At 37.2% G+C, this 18,102-nt stretch overlaps 1 protein-coding gene across 1 annotated transcript in view; it reads left to right on the top strand.

The window, feature by feature from the left end:
• Window positions 1–18,102, top strand: part of arap2 (ArfGAP with RhoGAP domain, ankyrin repeat and PH domain 2) — a 468,505-nt gene that overhangs the window by 312,330 nt on the left and 138,073 nt on the right. Inside the window, exons 18-20 of the mRNA XM_028801993.2 lie at window positions 1,617–1,815; window positions 3,860–3,923; window positions 7,385–7,548. Of these exons, the coding sequence (XP_028657826.1) occupies window positions 1,617–1,815; window positions 3,860–3,923; window positions 7,385–7,548 (427 nt within the window). The remainder of the gene's footprint in view (window positions 1–1,616; window positions 1,816–3,859; window positions 3,924–7,384; window positions 7,549–18,102) is intronic.

Raw genomic sequence — 18,102 nt, forward strand, 5'->3', positions numbered from 1 at the left:
ACTTGACAGGATGTAGTTCGGAGTATTATATCCATAGGTCTGAATCACAATCTGAGTTTTTCAGTGGTTACCTGCTAAGTAATGCTTGTGGATGGTCGGCCATATGAGAAGTATGATTAATAAAAAACAACATGTAATCAAAGCTTTGCAGGAAGGCTTTTCATTCCTTTCATAACAAGTGTTTTGAAGTGAAAACACTCCAAATTGCAATCTTACTAGTCTTGTCTCTTTTCATGTCCACAGGTTTCTTTGTAAAGATATGGCAGTGATAACACAACAGCGATGAACTTTCATTTACAGTTTTTCTTCCTTACCTCCATGAGCTGACAAATTTATAGTCATTCTGCACTGAAACAATGTGAAGTAGCACAGCAGCCAGCAGCCGTCTATTAAGCAGCATCTGTCTGACAATATATTTTTTTATTCATTTTTCACATGCTGGGCACATTCAATATAAATATCTGTACACACTCATATCTGATTTGGCTCACTTGCAAAATCAATCTGAATAGTCAAAAAAAGAGCAAATAAAATCAGACACAAGGCAAATATCACAATAGAATCCTTTTTAGCTACAGTGTGAACATAGCCTTAAAAGATTTTTTCAACAGTTTTTTAAATGTCAAGACCAGCATTCAAGTAAACATTAAATGTAGGAAGTGCTAAATGTGGGATAATTAAATTGGGGTCATAGCCTAAATGCTTTTCTTATTCAGAGGTGGCCAAACCTCTACACTGGAGGACCCATAATACTTTATATGTGCTACACCAGTAAGTTTGTGAAAATTTATGAAGTGATGTAAATCATAAAAAACATGAAAAAAGCTTCAACCTTCTGATCATACCATGTTTGTTTTCCTTTTGGCTCTCCAAATGCTTCCTTTTGAAAATGGAACAATGTACTGCAACCATTATTAAATAATCTAATTCTTGTCTTAATCAGACCAACATGTTCTAGGTTATGTCAGTTTATCCATTGTAGTGTTGTAATAGAAAAGCAATGGTTCTTAGGCAAGTTTCATCTTATCCTGTCAAAATATGGAATTTTTATGGTCATCCTGCTACATGGAGTTCTAGGGGCATGTTGAATGTAAAAGACATTCAAAGCCAATCATTTACATAACAGACTATGCTGATCTCTCAAGCGATTTGTCATACATGCTGAACCAATGCTACCAGATGTGATTTTTATTTTTTCTCAAAATAGTTTGTATATACATTGCTATAGTAGAATTCCAGATTTATTCTGGATTTGTGAATTAAGGTATTCTGGCCAGAGGTATTCAGATTCTTGACATCTTCAAAATGTATACATGTTCAATGCAAAAACAAATGTAAAGGGAGCATAAATTGAATTTTTGAATAAGCTCTATCTGGATAATCAGGTTAGTTAATGGAATGTTGGTCATTTGAATAAATGCAGATGGTGAGCTCAGTAACGGTTCTGACTGAAGTAGTTCTATACTTCCAAAAAATTCTTTAAAAATGTAGTTGATTTTAAATTATTGTTTTTTGGTCTGCATGTTATCTCAAAATAGTTCATGTTATACAACAGCTCGATAGGTAGGCAAAGAAAGATAATTCCTATATTTTACCTTTTTTCCCCTTTTTTGTAGTATTTTATACCACCATCTTTTCAAACCTTGGCACAGAGAGATTATGAATTAATTGGAAGACTCTTCATCAAGGAAGGTCATAACTTGTATTACTGGAAAATTGCATGGTTTGCCCTTGAAGAATCTTATTTATATTTTTATTCTGGTGAAGACAGTGAAACAGAGGCAAAAATATACTTGAAACGGTTGCAAGAGCTCAGTAAGTAATTTTGAATTGTTTTCCTAAATATTTTGTATTGCTTAAGAACAAATTGTAATTGATTATCTCAATTTTAACTGTAAATTGTGAGGAACAATTGTATATTACACAATAGTGAATAAACAAACAATATTAATTGTTTTAAATAATAACTGCATCAATCAAGATTAAATCAGGAATGGTACAGTTTTTCTTAGACATGCCTTGAACCTATATTTAAGTAAGAAGTGAATAAGATGGTATATTAGAGATTATTAAAAACTAGCAAAATACCCGTGCTTTGCAGCGACGAAGTACTGCTTTAAAATTTTTATTAAGAAGAAAAGTAAACCTTTTTAAACTGAGGGAAAATATACCAATAATTATTTGTTAAGGATCTCTTTGTATACCATGTTGTCAGTTCGGCCCTCCGGTTGTAATATGACCAAGCTGTGCGCTGAGCTTACTCTTGAGCATGCAACGTATAGTTGGCCATGTGAAAAGCAATCTTGCCTCAAATCAATGCCAACCTTTTGTAGGCTCTGTCCCTGAGACTTATTAATTGTCATTGCGAAGCAGAGCCTTACTGGAAATTGGAGGCGTTTGAATTGAAATGGGTTTCATCAATAACTTCACATCCAGCTTTTGAGAGTTTAAACATTCATAAACATCAAAGTGTCCACTACTCAAATCGTCACCTGTGAATCTAAGATGTTTAAGAGGCATTGGCGGTTGTCCAAAGGTGTAAAATATTTGTCCATTTCGGTACACTTGAAAGCGACAACCGGACAATTCAGCAGCAGCAGCCATCAACTCACATGCAGAACCATAGGTGAAGGGCTTAAGCATTTCACTCTTATAGTGCTCCTGTGTAGTATAATTATCTCCTGTACCGTCATCAGTCCACACCTTGAACCTGTCTCAGTCATTCAATACATAAGACACAATGTTCCTCTGGATATCAAGAGTGAGCCTGATATGGCCGTGCAATATGTAGCACAGAGAATGGAAAAGGCAGGCGCCATCTCCGGGCATGGAAACCACTCGGTAAGTGACAGTTCTGTGATCGATGGTGATCACCTCGATAGAAATGTTAATGGGGTACGGTTGGAACAATAAAGGAAATGGGTACCAGAACAATTTAAACTAAGTCTAAAATACCTACACAATAACTGTAATCATAATAAACGAACAATAAAACAATGGAGAAGCCGTGGATTAAATAAAAAGGCTGCAGTTATCAGCAGGGAGACATGAATACCGTGGCGAAGCAAGGAAGGGAATGAAGAGACCGGAGCAACAGACGGCCTTATATAAGCAGGCAGCCAACTACATGGGAGGCGTGGGGATGGACGTATATATATACGTAAGTAGGATTCAGTTAGCGTTGGGAACCCACGTACCAAATTTCTTGAAGATGAGCCCATAACTAACAAAGACCATTGGAAAGTTCAATATGGCGGCCGACAGTGGTGTCATACCACCGAAATAAGTACGTACATCGGTTTCGGTTAGTGCAGGGAAGCCGCCTACCAAATTTCGTGAAGATGGGGCCATAAATATGAAAGTTTAACATGGCAGACGTTGTCAGCCGTTATGACCGTTACACATAGAATTTCCAAATTAAACCTGCTTAACTTTTGTAAGTAAGCTGAAAGGAATGAGCCTGCCAAATTTCAGCCTTCTACCTACACGGGAAGTTGGAGAATTCGTGATGAGTGAGTCAGTGAGGGCTTTGCCTTTTATTAGTATAGATCACAAACATTTTTAGTAACAAAATGCACAGCATTTTCCATTTAAATAGATGGCACATCTCAAACATAAACACTGCTTTAACAAATCCCATGCCAAATGACATAGTAAAGGCACATATGCATTGCATGGTGCACATCAAATGTTAAAACTGAGGTCTATGTTGATTACTTACATTAACCTGTTTTAGGCAGACAGAACAGCTAGCTTGCAAATATTCTTTCTAGTCATTGGTAATGCTGTACTTTAAACATTGTATAAAATGTCATAAAATATTTGTACTAATAATTTTATATTTCAATTTTTTGATTAGCAATCAGCACCCAATCAGATGGTGCAGGGAAGATTGATGTTTTACTATTAGTTGAAAAAGGAAGGTATGTAGATCTTTACCAATACTTGCCAAAATATATTGCTTTTAAGCCAACAAAAAGTATTTATTTTCTTCTTCTTCTTTCGGCTGCTCCCATCAGGGGTTGCCACAGCGGATCACCTTCTTCCATATCTTTCTGTCCTCTGCATCTTGTTCTGTTACACCCATCACCTGCATGTCCTCTCTCACCATATCCATAAACCTTCTCTTGGGTCTTCCTCTTTTTCTCTTTCATGGCAGCTCTATCCTTAGCATCCTTCTCCAAATTTACTCAGCATCTCTCCTCTGCACATGTCCAAACCAACGCAATCTTGCCTCTCTGACTTTGTCTCTCAAAAGTCCAGCTTGAGCTGACCCTCTACTATCCTCATTTCTAATCCTATCCATCCTTGTCACATCCAATGTAAATCTTAGAATCTTTAAATCTGCCCCTTCCAGCTCTGTCTCCTGCTTTCTGGTCAGTGCCACCGTCTCCAACCCATATAACATAGCTGGTCTCACTACAGTCCTGTAGACCTTCCCTTTCACTCTTCCTGATACCCGTCTGTCACAGATTACACCTGATACTCTTCTCTACCCACTCCACCCTGCCTGCACTCTCTTTTTCACCTCTCTTCCACAATCCCAATTACTCTGTACTGTTGATCCCAAGTATTTAAACTCATCCTCACCATTCCATTGACCTCCCTCTCATTTGCACACATGTATTCTGTCTTCTTCCTACTGACCTTCATTCATTTAAATGTAGAAAGTCTGGCAGAGGTTATTAATATCATAATAAAAATAACAATTAATTATATAAGAATCTGACAATGTTACTACAATGTCTATTGGGACTGAAAGTGACAATAGAAATATCAGCATATGCTGTCTTAAAGATTTTTCCGATTGTGCCAGACCCTGCCCCTATCCATCCTCCTGCTCAGTTTTTTTTCAGGTATGTTAAAATTCTTTAAAGTCTATAAGTGTCTGGCATCTATATAATCAGGTACATGCGAATAGTTTAAAAGAGTCAGATACTGAATTCCTGTTAACAAGGCATGCAAAGCGCTGAAGAGAATTTATAAAAAAAATTAATAATTCATTCCACATTCGTTGCTCCAATTATAATGCAAGAGGTATAAAATGGTCAAAAGGGTCACTTACTGCAAAACTGGCAAGTGCTCAGTCCCCTTCCAACCTGTCTGAATTCTGTTCTATCAATATATTGGATATGAACTCACAAGTGTGTCATGTCTGTACTGTCTGTCAATTCATTGATGGCTATTTGCTATATTGTCAGCCTGACTGACATCCTTTACAACCCAACTTTGTAGAATATATACTCTGCCAAGACATGAATATCACATTCAACGGTTGATGCTGGCAACTGTATCTGTTTCACAGATTGGATAAAACGATTAATCAATTTATTACTAGGAAGCTTCGATAAAATTACTATAACACATTATTTTAATTTTTTTAAGTGAAGACCATATTGTGCTTAGCCAGGATCCATGTGGCTTAAAAGGAAGCATTTCCTGCTCATTCTTGTTGAGTTAGGGAATGGACAAGTATTTTCCAACTGTGATTTTAGCTTGCTTTAAAACCCTCTTCCTGTAATGAGCATATACCTCCAGCAGGGGGTACTTACTCCCTGGAATTGTGTTCTTTATTGAATGCAGGACATACTGAAGCCTTGTACATATCCCTTTAGTAACCATGGCTGAAATAATCAGACAAGCAAAATATGGCATAAAAACGAACATACTGTATGTATTTAACTTGTTTTAAAATGTAACTTCCATTCCCAACCAAAAATGTAGTATAATAATTTATACATACATATTCAGGCTGAAGAGAAGCCATTGAAACAGTACAGTCATTATCCAGTTCTTCAGTGGGGAATGCTGATGAATGTAAGTCCAATCCGGCAGAGTGTAGGCAGCATGTAAACGACTTCTAGCTTCTAAATGGTTTCGCCGCATTTTATATACTGAAGTTTTTTATGAACCTTGTCAGATATTGGCAACTGCCACCTGGGCTATTCTCCTCTCAAATAGCACCTTTTGCACCTGCTCTAATCAGTCAGTCAGTCATCAACCCGCTATATCCTAACACAGGGTCACCGAGGTCTGCTGAAGCCAATCCCAGCCAGCACAGGGCGCAAGGCAGGAACAAATCCTGGGCAGGGCGACAGTCCACCGCAGAACACACACACACACACACACCAAGGAGAATTTAGGATCGCCAATGCACCTAACCTGCATGTCTTTGGACTGTGGGAGAAAACCGGAGCACCCGGAGGAAACCTACATAGACACTGGGAGAACATACAAACTCCACGCAGGGAGGACCCAGGAAGCGAACCCGGGTCTCCTTACTGCGAGGCAGCAGCACTACCACTACACCACCAAGCCGCCTTGCTCTAATCACTTATTGGTTATTGCCCTGGCCATATATTGATCAGGGTACATCAGCATGTTCAGATAGCCTGCCTGTGTCATCTGCCATTTGTGTCATCTCATCTCCCTATTGGGTTCACACTGTCAGCTGGTTTCTATGGCTTCAGCAAATATGTATTTTTACTAAAATAATGTTTACAGAATAACCCCCACAGATCACAGTAGCACACTTAAAACCATTGGCCACATAATCTGACTGTGGTGGCCATGCTTCAGAAGATAGTGGTGCCTCATATTGTACTCTTTTATGATAGTGACTGTTTCATGTTATTTTGTAAAGTTGGCATTATGAAGACTTACTTTTTGTCCCAAAAGTGACAATTGCTATTAATTTTCCTCTTAAGACATTTAGACAGATACATTTTCACTACCTTAACTCGCTTTGATACCTAGTTTGGAGTGTAAATTTTGAAGGTTACTTCCTCACTAATCATAAGAAATGATTGGGTGCAACAATTGTGGTTTTTCATGAGGAAAAAAATGAAGTGGTTGGACCTGCACATTTTGAATAAGATTAGAAATAATTCAGTAGAACATTTGCCTGATCATTCCTTATCTTGCATATATATACAGTATAAATTTGACAAATTAGAAATAACTTGGCTTGTGTGTGAAGTGAATATGCAAATGATTGGATGTGATAGCCTAGGAATGAATGAAGGAGTGTGTTGGTAAAAATGTGTCAGGTGTTTACACTCAGGAGGTGTTATGGGTCACTTGATGTCTGGCATGGCCTCAAGAGTATTTGCTGTATGAGATTTTAGTCCCAGGTCAAACCAGTTTGATGACCCATTTTTAAAAGAAATATGAATAAATATAACGCATGTCAGAGCAGTCTAAAAGCTAATATGCTTTTTATTTGCTTATTTCATAATAGTGTTATGAGTATCTTATGAAAAGAAAAAATGCTATAATGTTATTCATAGATTTTATTTTTGTTTTATAAAAATTGATATAGTTTAAAGGAAATTATAGGAAAGAATGCTACCAAAACTATAAAAAAATATATCTTTTAATACAGAACCTTGTACATCCATGGTCATACTAAACTTGATTTTACTGTTTGGTGTTCAACAATAAGAAAAGCTTCAGGAACAAATGGCAAAGTACTACGTGATCAGCAGCTCAGCAAAAATGACATTCCTGTCATTGTGGACAGCTGTATAGCATTTGTTACCCAGTATGGTAAGTAAAGCATATAAATGATTTTTTTTTTTAATAAGAATGAGTTCACAGGTGGCAGAACTCTCCAGACCGGTATTGGTTGGTCCATCAGGTAAAAATATAAAACCTTTTGTTCCAGCACAGCTGATTTTGCAAAATCCAATTTTGTTTGTATTGTTAATTAATGGATATTTTCAATTCCATCCATTTTGAAAGACTAATGTTGAGTGAGGACCACAAATCCCCTTTTCCTCATGCATAAGGCCCTAACAAATCATTCAAATCTGTGACAATCTCAGTCCAATTCTTTTTACCAGGAATATTTTGAAAAAAAGTTGCAATAGCCCATAAATCATCTCAATTCTAAGTGATCCATGAATCTATATAAAATTCTTTTCGCGTTTGAAACGGAAATGACGTATGACCCCGCAGTATGGAAATTACATATGACCACGCGATATGCAAATTACGTTGAGAACAAAGTGGATGCTGGGAGGCACGGAATGTTGGGCTGCTCTGCCGGGTCGAGTGCTTCACAGTTTTGGGCAGTGTCCTCTCTTCTCGTACTGTTTGTGACACTTCAAGTGCCCCGTCGGCTCCTGGGAGAGTGGAAATCTTTGCGAATGAGTGTAATCGGCGCCATCAAAGCAGGACTCTGTTTGTAAATTGCCTTGCACGACTACTTACTGTCCCTTAAGGTGAGTTTGGGTCACTAAAACCCCGCAACATTCAAGATGGAGAGTTTACATCTAAGAAGATGTACAGACTTCTTCATGTAAAGTGTTGGACTTGGGAAGTGTTTGGACCTTCTGCCCGTTAAGCACAGAAGGGCAGCATCCACATTTATCAGAATTATTTTTCTCTTGAATCATAGGCACATAATGCAAGGTTGTCAGGCGCTGTAATTCCTTTTTGTATTCGGCAAGACTCGCGCCGACCACTTAACCTGTTCCACGTCATCCCTCCGTAGGCACGCAATAACATGAACGTGTCTGCAAAAAGTGGCGTCTCCTGCCCTGCAAAAATACTATAAAAGTTGATCAGCCGGCACATGTAACTGTGCCAGCCTTTGAGACGGTGACTGCGCTTCTGCCTTAAGTGAAAGTAAGCACGGGATCCCTTTTCTAGACCGCGCTTTGCACTTTCTTTTGCACGTATACGGTTATGAGGTCGCAGGAGGCACGCACAGGAGTGGAGGACCGACAGTGCCATTCTGGCCGGTTAATGGCAGGGCCGTCTCTCCAGTCTACTCGAGACCCGCCACGACGCTCCCTAAAAAGGCGCTCATATCGTTAGCGAAGATGTCTCTCTACACTATATAAAAGAAAAAGGCAAATTTCCTTTTGTTATACCTTTTTTCCTTTTATTCCAAACCAAAGCCTTTCTCTCTTAACACTGCAGAGGACACAAAACTAATTTTCTTTAATTGCTGGTAATGCCAGTAAGGCACATTACCACAGGCAGAAATTTGGACGTTCACATACAAAATGTAATTTCTATACCACAGCTGTCATGTAGCACCTTTCAAAAGGAATCTACTACCGAGAGATGATCCAAATACATTTTAGCTGCTGTTAGTACTACTTACCTGTTGTGTTTATACCGCCTTTACAAATGTAGTTTACCCGAAACCACTCCAGTAGTGCTCAATGTATCTTTACTTCTTAAAATGTTAATGTGTTACTGTTTAATAACTTATAGACTACATTTTATTTTTTTCCCTTGCACTCAGTGAGCGAAGCCACTGGGTAATCAGCTAGTATCTTAATATTATAGTATTTAGTCATTTGAATTGACTTAAAAGATACACTGTGATATTTATTAAATTTTGAGTATTAAATAGTCATTACATGCATGCTTGTTTTATAAAATTATGATAAATGCGGTTAGCAAAGGTTTTGAAATATATTGATAGCTTTTGCATAGCTGTTATCATTTTCAGGGTTGTAAACCCATTATTGAATGTAAAGAATAACTGCCAATATTTCACAAACTTCTAAGGAAGAAGGTGAAGATGGGTAACTGCATATTACTCACTGATTATGCTAACACTTTAACTTTTTTCATCTTCTGGAGTACAGTACTTCTGTTAATTTGATTCATGCTTTGAAAGTTGAGAGGTGTTATGAGATAATGACCACACTAATGAGACAATAACGAAGCTAATAACCAAAGCTAGCACTTCTTCTTTGAAGTGAAAACAGACACCTTAAGTCTCATTCTGCTAAAGATCACTCTGAAAAACAGCAGGCTTACTTAATGTATGGGTCTGTACCATAGGGGTATGCAAACTTATTACAGCTTTAAGCTGGCCTTTACTCTTATCAGTTTCTGTAACTGGTGAGGAAAACTGACTAACAGACTGACCATATTTTTTTATCTGAGTTTAGCACTTGAAAAATTACATATTTTTCCACTAGTGTTTAATTGTAATATTTAGATTTTTAAAGAGCAAATTCATGCTTTATTCCAGGGGAATACCTGATTTGACTGTCTTTTTCAACAACATGACTAGAATGATCAAGTTTAATGAATGGAAAATTTTACAAATGATTAATTCACTTTTTTGCAAATTTCCACCATGTGAATTGAAAGTCAAACACCTCTGTTTTAAATTCTAGTAAGAGGAATTTTCATTCATGTACACTATGGCTTCATTTACATTTAACAGATACTGCTAGTGTAAAACCCACTTGTAGGCAGGATGTATCATTATATCAGTATGTTTTAGCTTGAATTAATTATTTACAAGGGCTTAGGTCACATTTTAGCACAAAGTCAATCAGTCAGTCAAACTTTCATTTTGAAAATCAATGCAGATCTCAAATATTTAAATTGAAGATAATGACTGAACTAAAATATCTATCTAAAGGGTAAATTCCCTTTGCATATTTAGGAAGATGTGAATTGTTTTTCATAAAGTTGTTTGAAAGGGACAATTTCAGTTGTTTTATTACAAATAATAAAATGATAATCAGTTCTTATCAGTCTCATGAAAATGGTGGATGGTCAGGAATTTTACTTTTTCTGCTTTTTTTTTAATTTGTCATGAATGGAAAAATGATCAAGTTTGCTTTGCTTGACTAAAAAGTTAAATAATAATAATAAAATTAAGTGTTTTGTTTTGCTTTTGGTGTAGATTTTTCAAGAGTGAGGAGCCTGGCATTCTGGACTAAGTAGGAGAACCAGTCAAATTTAGTACATTTTTTCCTTAAATTCCTTCATGAATGCCTGGTCTATTTTTCTGGTAAGCCAGTAGTATCACTTGGAGAGTCAACTTTCCAGTATCTGAGAATCAGTCAAGTCATGGTGGCCACTCCTTTGAGCCAGCTGGCCAGCTTCACATAAGTTTTTTTTTTTTTTTTGTCTGGTCTTTCTCTCTCAGTGAAGTAGAAATTTGCTTTTGTTTCATGGGGATAGACTCCAGAGTTTTTATTTGTCTCTGTGCTTGTCTGCTGCTTCTGTCTCTAATCTTTATTATTGTACTCACAATACTCCAGTATATCTTGCAAAAAGAAAGGGCATTTGAAAATACAGACATAAGCTAACAAAAAATGCCCTCAAAATCATGCTCCTATCCAGACAATTTGAGCAGAATGCATAAGAATCACATTTCATTCAGAGGCACCTAATTATTTTTATTCAGGAATTAACACTAGAATTACCAGAGTCTTCGAAAAAACTCGTAGATCCGGCCCACCTTAAAACCGTTCTCACCTCTCTTTTGTCTTCTAAATGTGCCAATTAAGAGGAGCAGCGAGCAGCCGGCTATTCCATCCCCCACCGTCGCAGAACGTTCACTAAGTTTTCCCAGCTCATGCCTTGTTTGATTACCTGGGAGTGACTGAACTGCTGGAGTTTTAGAATAGAAATAATAGATCATTATTTGGAAAACATGCATTTCATGCGTGTTCCGTTTCTACAGTAATCTGTGTAAACACATTGCTAAAACAGAAACTTTTTCATATTTTAGTAATAAATGTTACAAAATGTAGGCATAAACTATAGAATGTGTAAAGCCCGAGTTCCTAAGATCAAATAAACACTTCCACAAAAGCTTCACACACCATTTGCCTCTCAGACCGAGTAGCTTTTCTCTGCCTCACAAACATGAGTTCAATTCCCCGCTGGGGATAAAGTGTTACTTCTTTTTTTTCTTTTTAACCTCAAACGGACATAAAATTTGTAAATTGGTATGCACTGTCAGTTAATGAGATCATTATATTTTCATGTGGGATGCTCCTTTTAAAATATTTTTTTAACAATTGAGATTGCAATTAACATGAACAACTGTCCTTATAACTTATTTTTTTCAAGATCCATAACACACAGACAGACAGAGCACTGCGTAATACAGAGACAGACAGGCAGAGATATACAAACAAACAGGGAAGGCACATGTACTGAAAGAAAAAAAAAATCAACATGTGCGTTGTTTCTGCAGCACTGAATAAGCTCACATGCTCTAACATCACCCCTCCCCCGATCTGACTCTCTAAGTAACAGCGCAAGTACAGACGCAAACCAAGTGTAATCAAGAGTCCTGGTTCGATCCCCACTCACTCCTATATTTGCCATTTTCAGTAGTAAGCTGCTCTTTTTGTTAATATTATACAGTACACACATGCACTTGATTTGTGTCTGTACTTGTGCTGTTACTTAGAGAGTCAGATCGGGGGAGGGGTGATGTTAGAGCGGGTGAGCTTATTCAGTGCTGCAGAAACAATGCACATGTTGATTTTTTTTTCTTTCAGTACATGTGCTTTCCCTGTTTATTTGTATATCTCTGCCTGTCTATCTCTGTATTACACAGTGCTCTGTCTGTCTGTGTGTTATGGATCTTGAAAAAATAAGTTATAAGGACGGTTTGCTGACTTGGAGCACCACTGCCTTACTGTGCCACAGAGACGCGAGTTCGATTCCCAGCTTTGAAGAAAGTGGTTTTTTTTCCTCAAACGGACATTGAATTTATAAATTGGTATGCACTGTAAATCGTTAACTTTAAAATGTCAATCGCGGTTATTTCTGTTGATTAATTCATGCTTCTTTACTTAGAGTCAGAACAGGAGCTTTTTCAGCTTGTTCAGCTTCTGATCTGACTCAAACAGCGCCAGTATAACTTCACACCCAACCTGACGCTGTTCGTTTTCAAATAATATTGCATTACTTCGACGATGTTTTCTGATTGGTACTATTCGCGTCATAAAATGATTTCTTCAAAACGTCACATATATTTGTCTGTTTCTTTTTTTAAAATGTGCATTGTAGCACTCAGCAACTGGCCATCTGCATGTTCTTGCGCACACTAAATAAGACAGCGCTATATGCAATCATCAGATTCAAATGTTAACAGTTATATAGCACAGAATGGAAATCAGCAGTTCTTAGCATTCCACCTACTGTAACTTGCTTTCTTTTTTCTTCGGTTATAGTCTTGAATAAAAGTGCACTTGTTTTGTTATACTTTTACATCAACATATGTTCCTGTGTTTGAGCTACATGGGCATACTCAAAAAATACACGTATAATGCCACGAAAAGTGAATGCAGACACTTCAGTTCGCAAGCATTGGTACGACAATGCAGTCACAAGTACACTGCAGAGCTTTAGCGCGTCTTTATGTGAAAACAGCATCAGATGGGGAGTGTCTGATGATTGCATATAGCGCTGAAGTTACTGCTCTTTACTATGCTTTCCTCTGCATGTCCGGGAGTACAAAAGAAACAGCATACAGCAACACGTGGGGACTGGCAATACTGGGGTAAAAAAACACGCGGTCGTATGTATCGTGATACACTACAGAACTATAGCGCGTCTTTATGTAAAAACAGCAGTGTCAGGTGGGGGGCGGTAGGGATGGATCCTGAACGCGACTGAGACAATGAAAAGTGAATTTAAAAAAAATAAAGCTAACCTTTACAAATATCATAAATTACACCGGCTGTTACAGACTGAAATCAAATGTATCTTTTTATTCTAAAATAGTGAAAATAAGAACACTTCTCAAATGGGAGTTGTGCAGGATCGAACTCATGACCTTCTGATTCCCAGTCAACTACTGATACTGTTACGCCATGGAAGCAGTGATAGTTAAGTCATGTCAATGTCTCACACTAAGACGGGTATTTTTGGCGGTGGCCTTTTTTTTGTACCTTTTGTGAAAGTGTTTCTTTGATATTTGGACTTCAGGCTTCATACATTATATAGTTTATGCCTACATTTTGTCATTTGCTACTAGAATATTGTAAACCGTTTCTGTTTTAACAATGTGTTTACACAGATTACTGTAGAAATGCAACACATATGAAATGTGTGTGTTCCAAATAACAATCTTATTATTTCTACTCTAAAACTCCACTTCACTCCCAGATAATCAATCAAGGCATTAGCTGGGAAAAGCTTGTTTACGTTCTAAGTCGTTGGGGGGATGGAATAGCCGGCTGCTGGCAGCTTGTCTTTATCAGTACATTTAGATGACAAAAGACGCTGGCGGAGAGGTGAGAAAGGTTTTAAGAAGCGATTTAAGGTGGGCCGGATCTACGAGTTTTTTCGTAGGCTCTGGTAATTCTAGTGTTAAGTACTTAATTGAAATTAAACCTGTAATACAAATTGAGTCATTAGAAACTAGGCTGCAATAAGTTCATTTTGAAGTACATTATAACTTATTCAATATATTTATTTATCAGGTTTCAATAAAAAAAATATTTTATAATGCACAATCGTAAGATGTGTTTAAGCACTCAATTTTAAGATTCTGCTATGTAGTCCTGTGACTGTTAACCAGAGGACAAGAAAAAAGTAAATTTTTGTAATTTTTCCCCACTAGATATTGAAACATATTTTAAAAATTTCATTTTCCTAGAGCTTATTCTACCCATTTGGGGCAGGAAATAACCCATGATGGGGTGCCAGTGCATTGCAAGGCAGACTAACTCATATTGTGCTCAAGTTAGATTTGTCAAACAACATAACGTGCATATCTTTGTAATATATGAGGAGAACTGGCGTACAGTCGACCCTTGATATACAACCGGCCTGACATGCGAACAACTTGATTTACGACCAAAATTTTTGTTTTGATTTCCGACCAACATCTTGTGTTACGACCCGAATGCGGTCACGTGTATCCGCTTGCACGATTGTAAACAAACAACCGAGAGCGTTAGTAAGCGTCAGTCAGAGCCCAGATACATGTGTTTGTGGACGTAATTTCAGTCATTGCAGTGATTTACCTATATATATAATTCACTAAGACCATGCAAGCAAGACACATAATTGCTAAGGAAGGAAGAGAAGGTAACAAAGGTAAAGAAAGCGATCACAATCAAAACGAAGAAGGAAATTGTGTGGAAATATGAGAGTGCTGTTCGTGTGACCGATCTCGCTAATATGTACAGCATGTCGAAATCCACCATCTCGACAATTTTACAAAGAAAAGATTTGCATAAGGAGGCTCCTTCTAAACAACCACCTTCCGTTTCATTCTCCTCCTCCTCCTTTCCTGCAGCCCAAAGATGTCAAATTAAATGGTGAGTACAGTTTGAAATTGGTGTTTCTAGAATAGAATAGAATGCCTTTTATTGTCACTATACACATGTACAATGAGATTAAAAGCAGCTCCTTCAGTGCAGACATATGTGTAGAACACAACAAGTAAATAAACAAATAAACAAATGGTGCGAAAAGATGCAAAGAAGTTGCAAAAAAAAAGTTCTGCATAGGGCTTGTATGGTTGTTTCTTTAGCCTTAGCATAATGCCGGATTTGCGACTCCGCTTCTGCTTCCTTTCCCTCCTCCATCTGCGTCGTCTCCTAGACCCGACAACAATCCATGGAGACCCGACAGCAATCCATGGAGAGCCCGCTGGTCTCGCTATGTTGTCTGGATGTTGTGCGTGTGATGAAAAACACTCGAAACAGATGTCTGGCTCTGGACACCAATGTCTATAAGGTTCTGACGGGTGTAGTGGATGTTCGCAAACCGATCGTGCACAAACAAGCAAGAAAAAAAAGTACAAAAACAACAAAAAAGTTCACTGAAAAGGAGAGCCCTGAGCCACTGCGACCATGCGCACCGCCATGCTCCTAGCTTAATCTAGCCTACTTCTGGTAGGCTAGGCACTTTTAATAACTTTTTTGGTTAGTACATTAGAAAAATTATTGGTGTTTTGGTAAATTATGCACATTATACAACCCTTTTTTATTATGAAAAGGTTAAGTAAGTGTTGCAGTGGGAGGTTCAGAACGCATTATGGGTATTTCCATTATTTCTTATGGGAAAAACAGTCTTGACTTACAACCAACTTGAGTTACAACCAGCCCTCGCGAACGAATTAAGTTCGTAAGTCAAGGGTCCACTGTATTTAGAGAACAACCCACATACTCGCATACAAATTCCTCACAAGCAGTGAATGTACCAGGACGTGGACCAATTCTCCTGAAACTGTGATGTACCAGTGCTAAAGTCTGTGCTGCCATGTTATTCTAGAATTAATCGTAGCTTTTTTTTTTTTTTTTTATACAACTCTCTTTTAATTCCTTCAGACTTAAACTTGTACAATAAGGGCATAAGTAAAGGAGATTAAATCAGATACTTTTGTTGTTATTTATATACTCTAGACCTTACTTTTAGGAAAAAAAATACTTTTATACCGTCTTTTTCCGAAAATAAGACACTGTCTTACTTTATTTTTTGGTCCAAAATACGCACTAGGGCTTATTTTCGGGGGAGGACAAAAATAAAAGTATATTTATATATTTTTATTTAATATTTATTTATTTTACACAGAATACAGAAATTAAAATTGATTCAATTACAGTCATGTCATCTTCTTCTGGAACATCGTCATAAATCAAGATTTACACCCCTGGAGTCTTCCACAATTCCCTTTTTGTACTCGACGGAATAGCTCTTTCGTTTTGTACTCATTTTAACTGCGGTTAAAAATTATTCACTTTATAAAAAATAAAATTACGTATGAGGAAATAATCAGACTTACAAGACTGAAATGAACAAACACTGTATCTGCACTGTCGCTCAATGTAGACTGCTGCCTTAATGAACAATTATTTATAGTGTGCGCCAACGACGCATTCCGTCGCATTCCGCATATGCATGCCCCCCTCCACCCCCTCCCCACCTCATTCGACCATACTCTGCGATACGCGCGACGCAGTACAACACAGCAGAGCAGAGCAGACACAATATTTATGTATTCATGCTGCCTTATGTTGTATTTTTAAGATAAATTCCAAGAATTAATTTGAAACGAACTGTAGAGGTAAACAATGAATTTCTCGGAATATTTTATTTCAAACATTTCTCTGAAATACGAGTATTAGGGAAGCTAAACATACTTAATAAATCAACAGCATTTTTTAACGAATTCTTTTTTTCACATTATTTTAACTAGGGCTTATTTTCGGGGGAGGGCTTATATTACAAAAAGTTCCGAAAATCTCGATAGGGCTTATTTTCGGGGGTTGTCTTAATTTCGGAAAAAGACGGTATATCCTATTAATATGTTTAATTTAATTGGTTTACTATTCTAAGAAATGTACTGTATGTTATTTTGCCATAAATAAATTTTTATTCTACTTTTCTACTTAAGGATGAAGATAGCAAAACAGAAAACAATCAAGTAATAAAAAATAATCCAAAACAGTTATAACTGTTTTTAAATAAGATATAGTATATTCAACATTGATTAACACAAGAATTACCAAAGCCTACAAAAAACTCGTAATTCTGGCCCACCTTAAATTCCTTCGCACCTCTCTGTCAGCATCTTTTGTCTTGTAAATGTGTCACTCAACACAAGCGGCCTGCTGTCCCACCATTAAACCCCTTCATAGAAAGGACAAAAAGTTCTCCCAGCTCAAGCCTTGATTATCTGGGAGTTAGGTACCTAGAACTGCATTGGGTAAATAATATATTGTTATTTGGAACACATGCATTTCATTTCTGTGTGTTCCGTGCCTACAACAATCTATGTAAACACATCGTTAAAACTAGAAATGTTTTTCATGTTTTAGTAATAAATGACAAAATGTAGACATGAACTGTATGATGTATGAAGGATGAAGTCCAAATATCAAATAAACACTTTCACAAAAGGTACTAGGATAATATGACAGCTTCCATGGTGCAGCAGTAAGAACTGCTCACTTGTAATCAAGAGGTCGCGGGTTTGATACCAGCTGCCTCACTAATTTACCGTTTTGAGTAGTGAGCTGCTCTTATTGTTAATATTATACAATAAAAACATACATTTGATTTGTGTCTGTAACAGCCAGTGTAAATTTATAGTACTTGTAAAAGTTAGCAGTTTTTTTTTTCACTTTTATTCTCTCAGTCACGATCACAATACAACACCTCCGCCCCAGATCTGACACTGTTAGTTTTTATTTGAACCTGGGAATAACTGTGGATGTGAGTGGTGTTTTGAGACAATGGAACTGGAAGTTCTCTGATCTGGAGGGATAAAAGCTGACACACAAACGCTGGTGAATCATGCCTTTTTGGTATCTCATTGTCACTTAAATTTTTTTTATTCCGTTTTATTGAGTGTTCCTG

The sequence above is a fragment of the Erpetoichthys calabaricus genome, chromosome 5 (assembly GCF_900747795.2).
Source record: "Erpetoichthys calabaricus chromosome 5, fErpCal1.3, whole genome shotgun sequence".
NCBI lineage: Eukaryota > Metazoa > Chordata > Cladistia > Polypteriformes > Polypteridae > Erpetoichthys > Erpetoichthys calabaricus.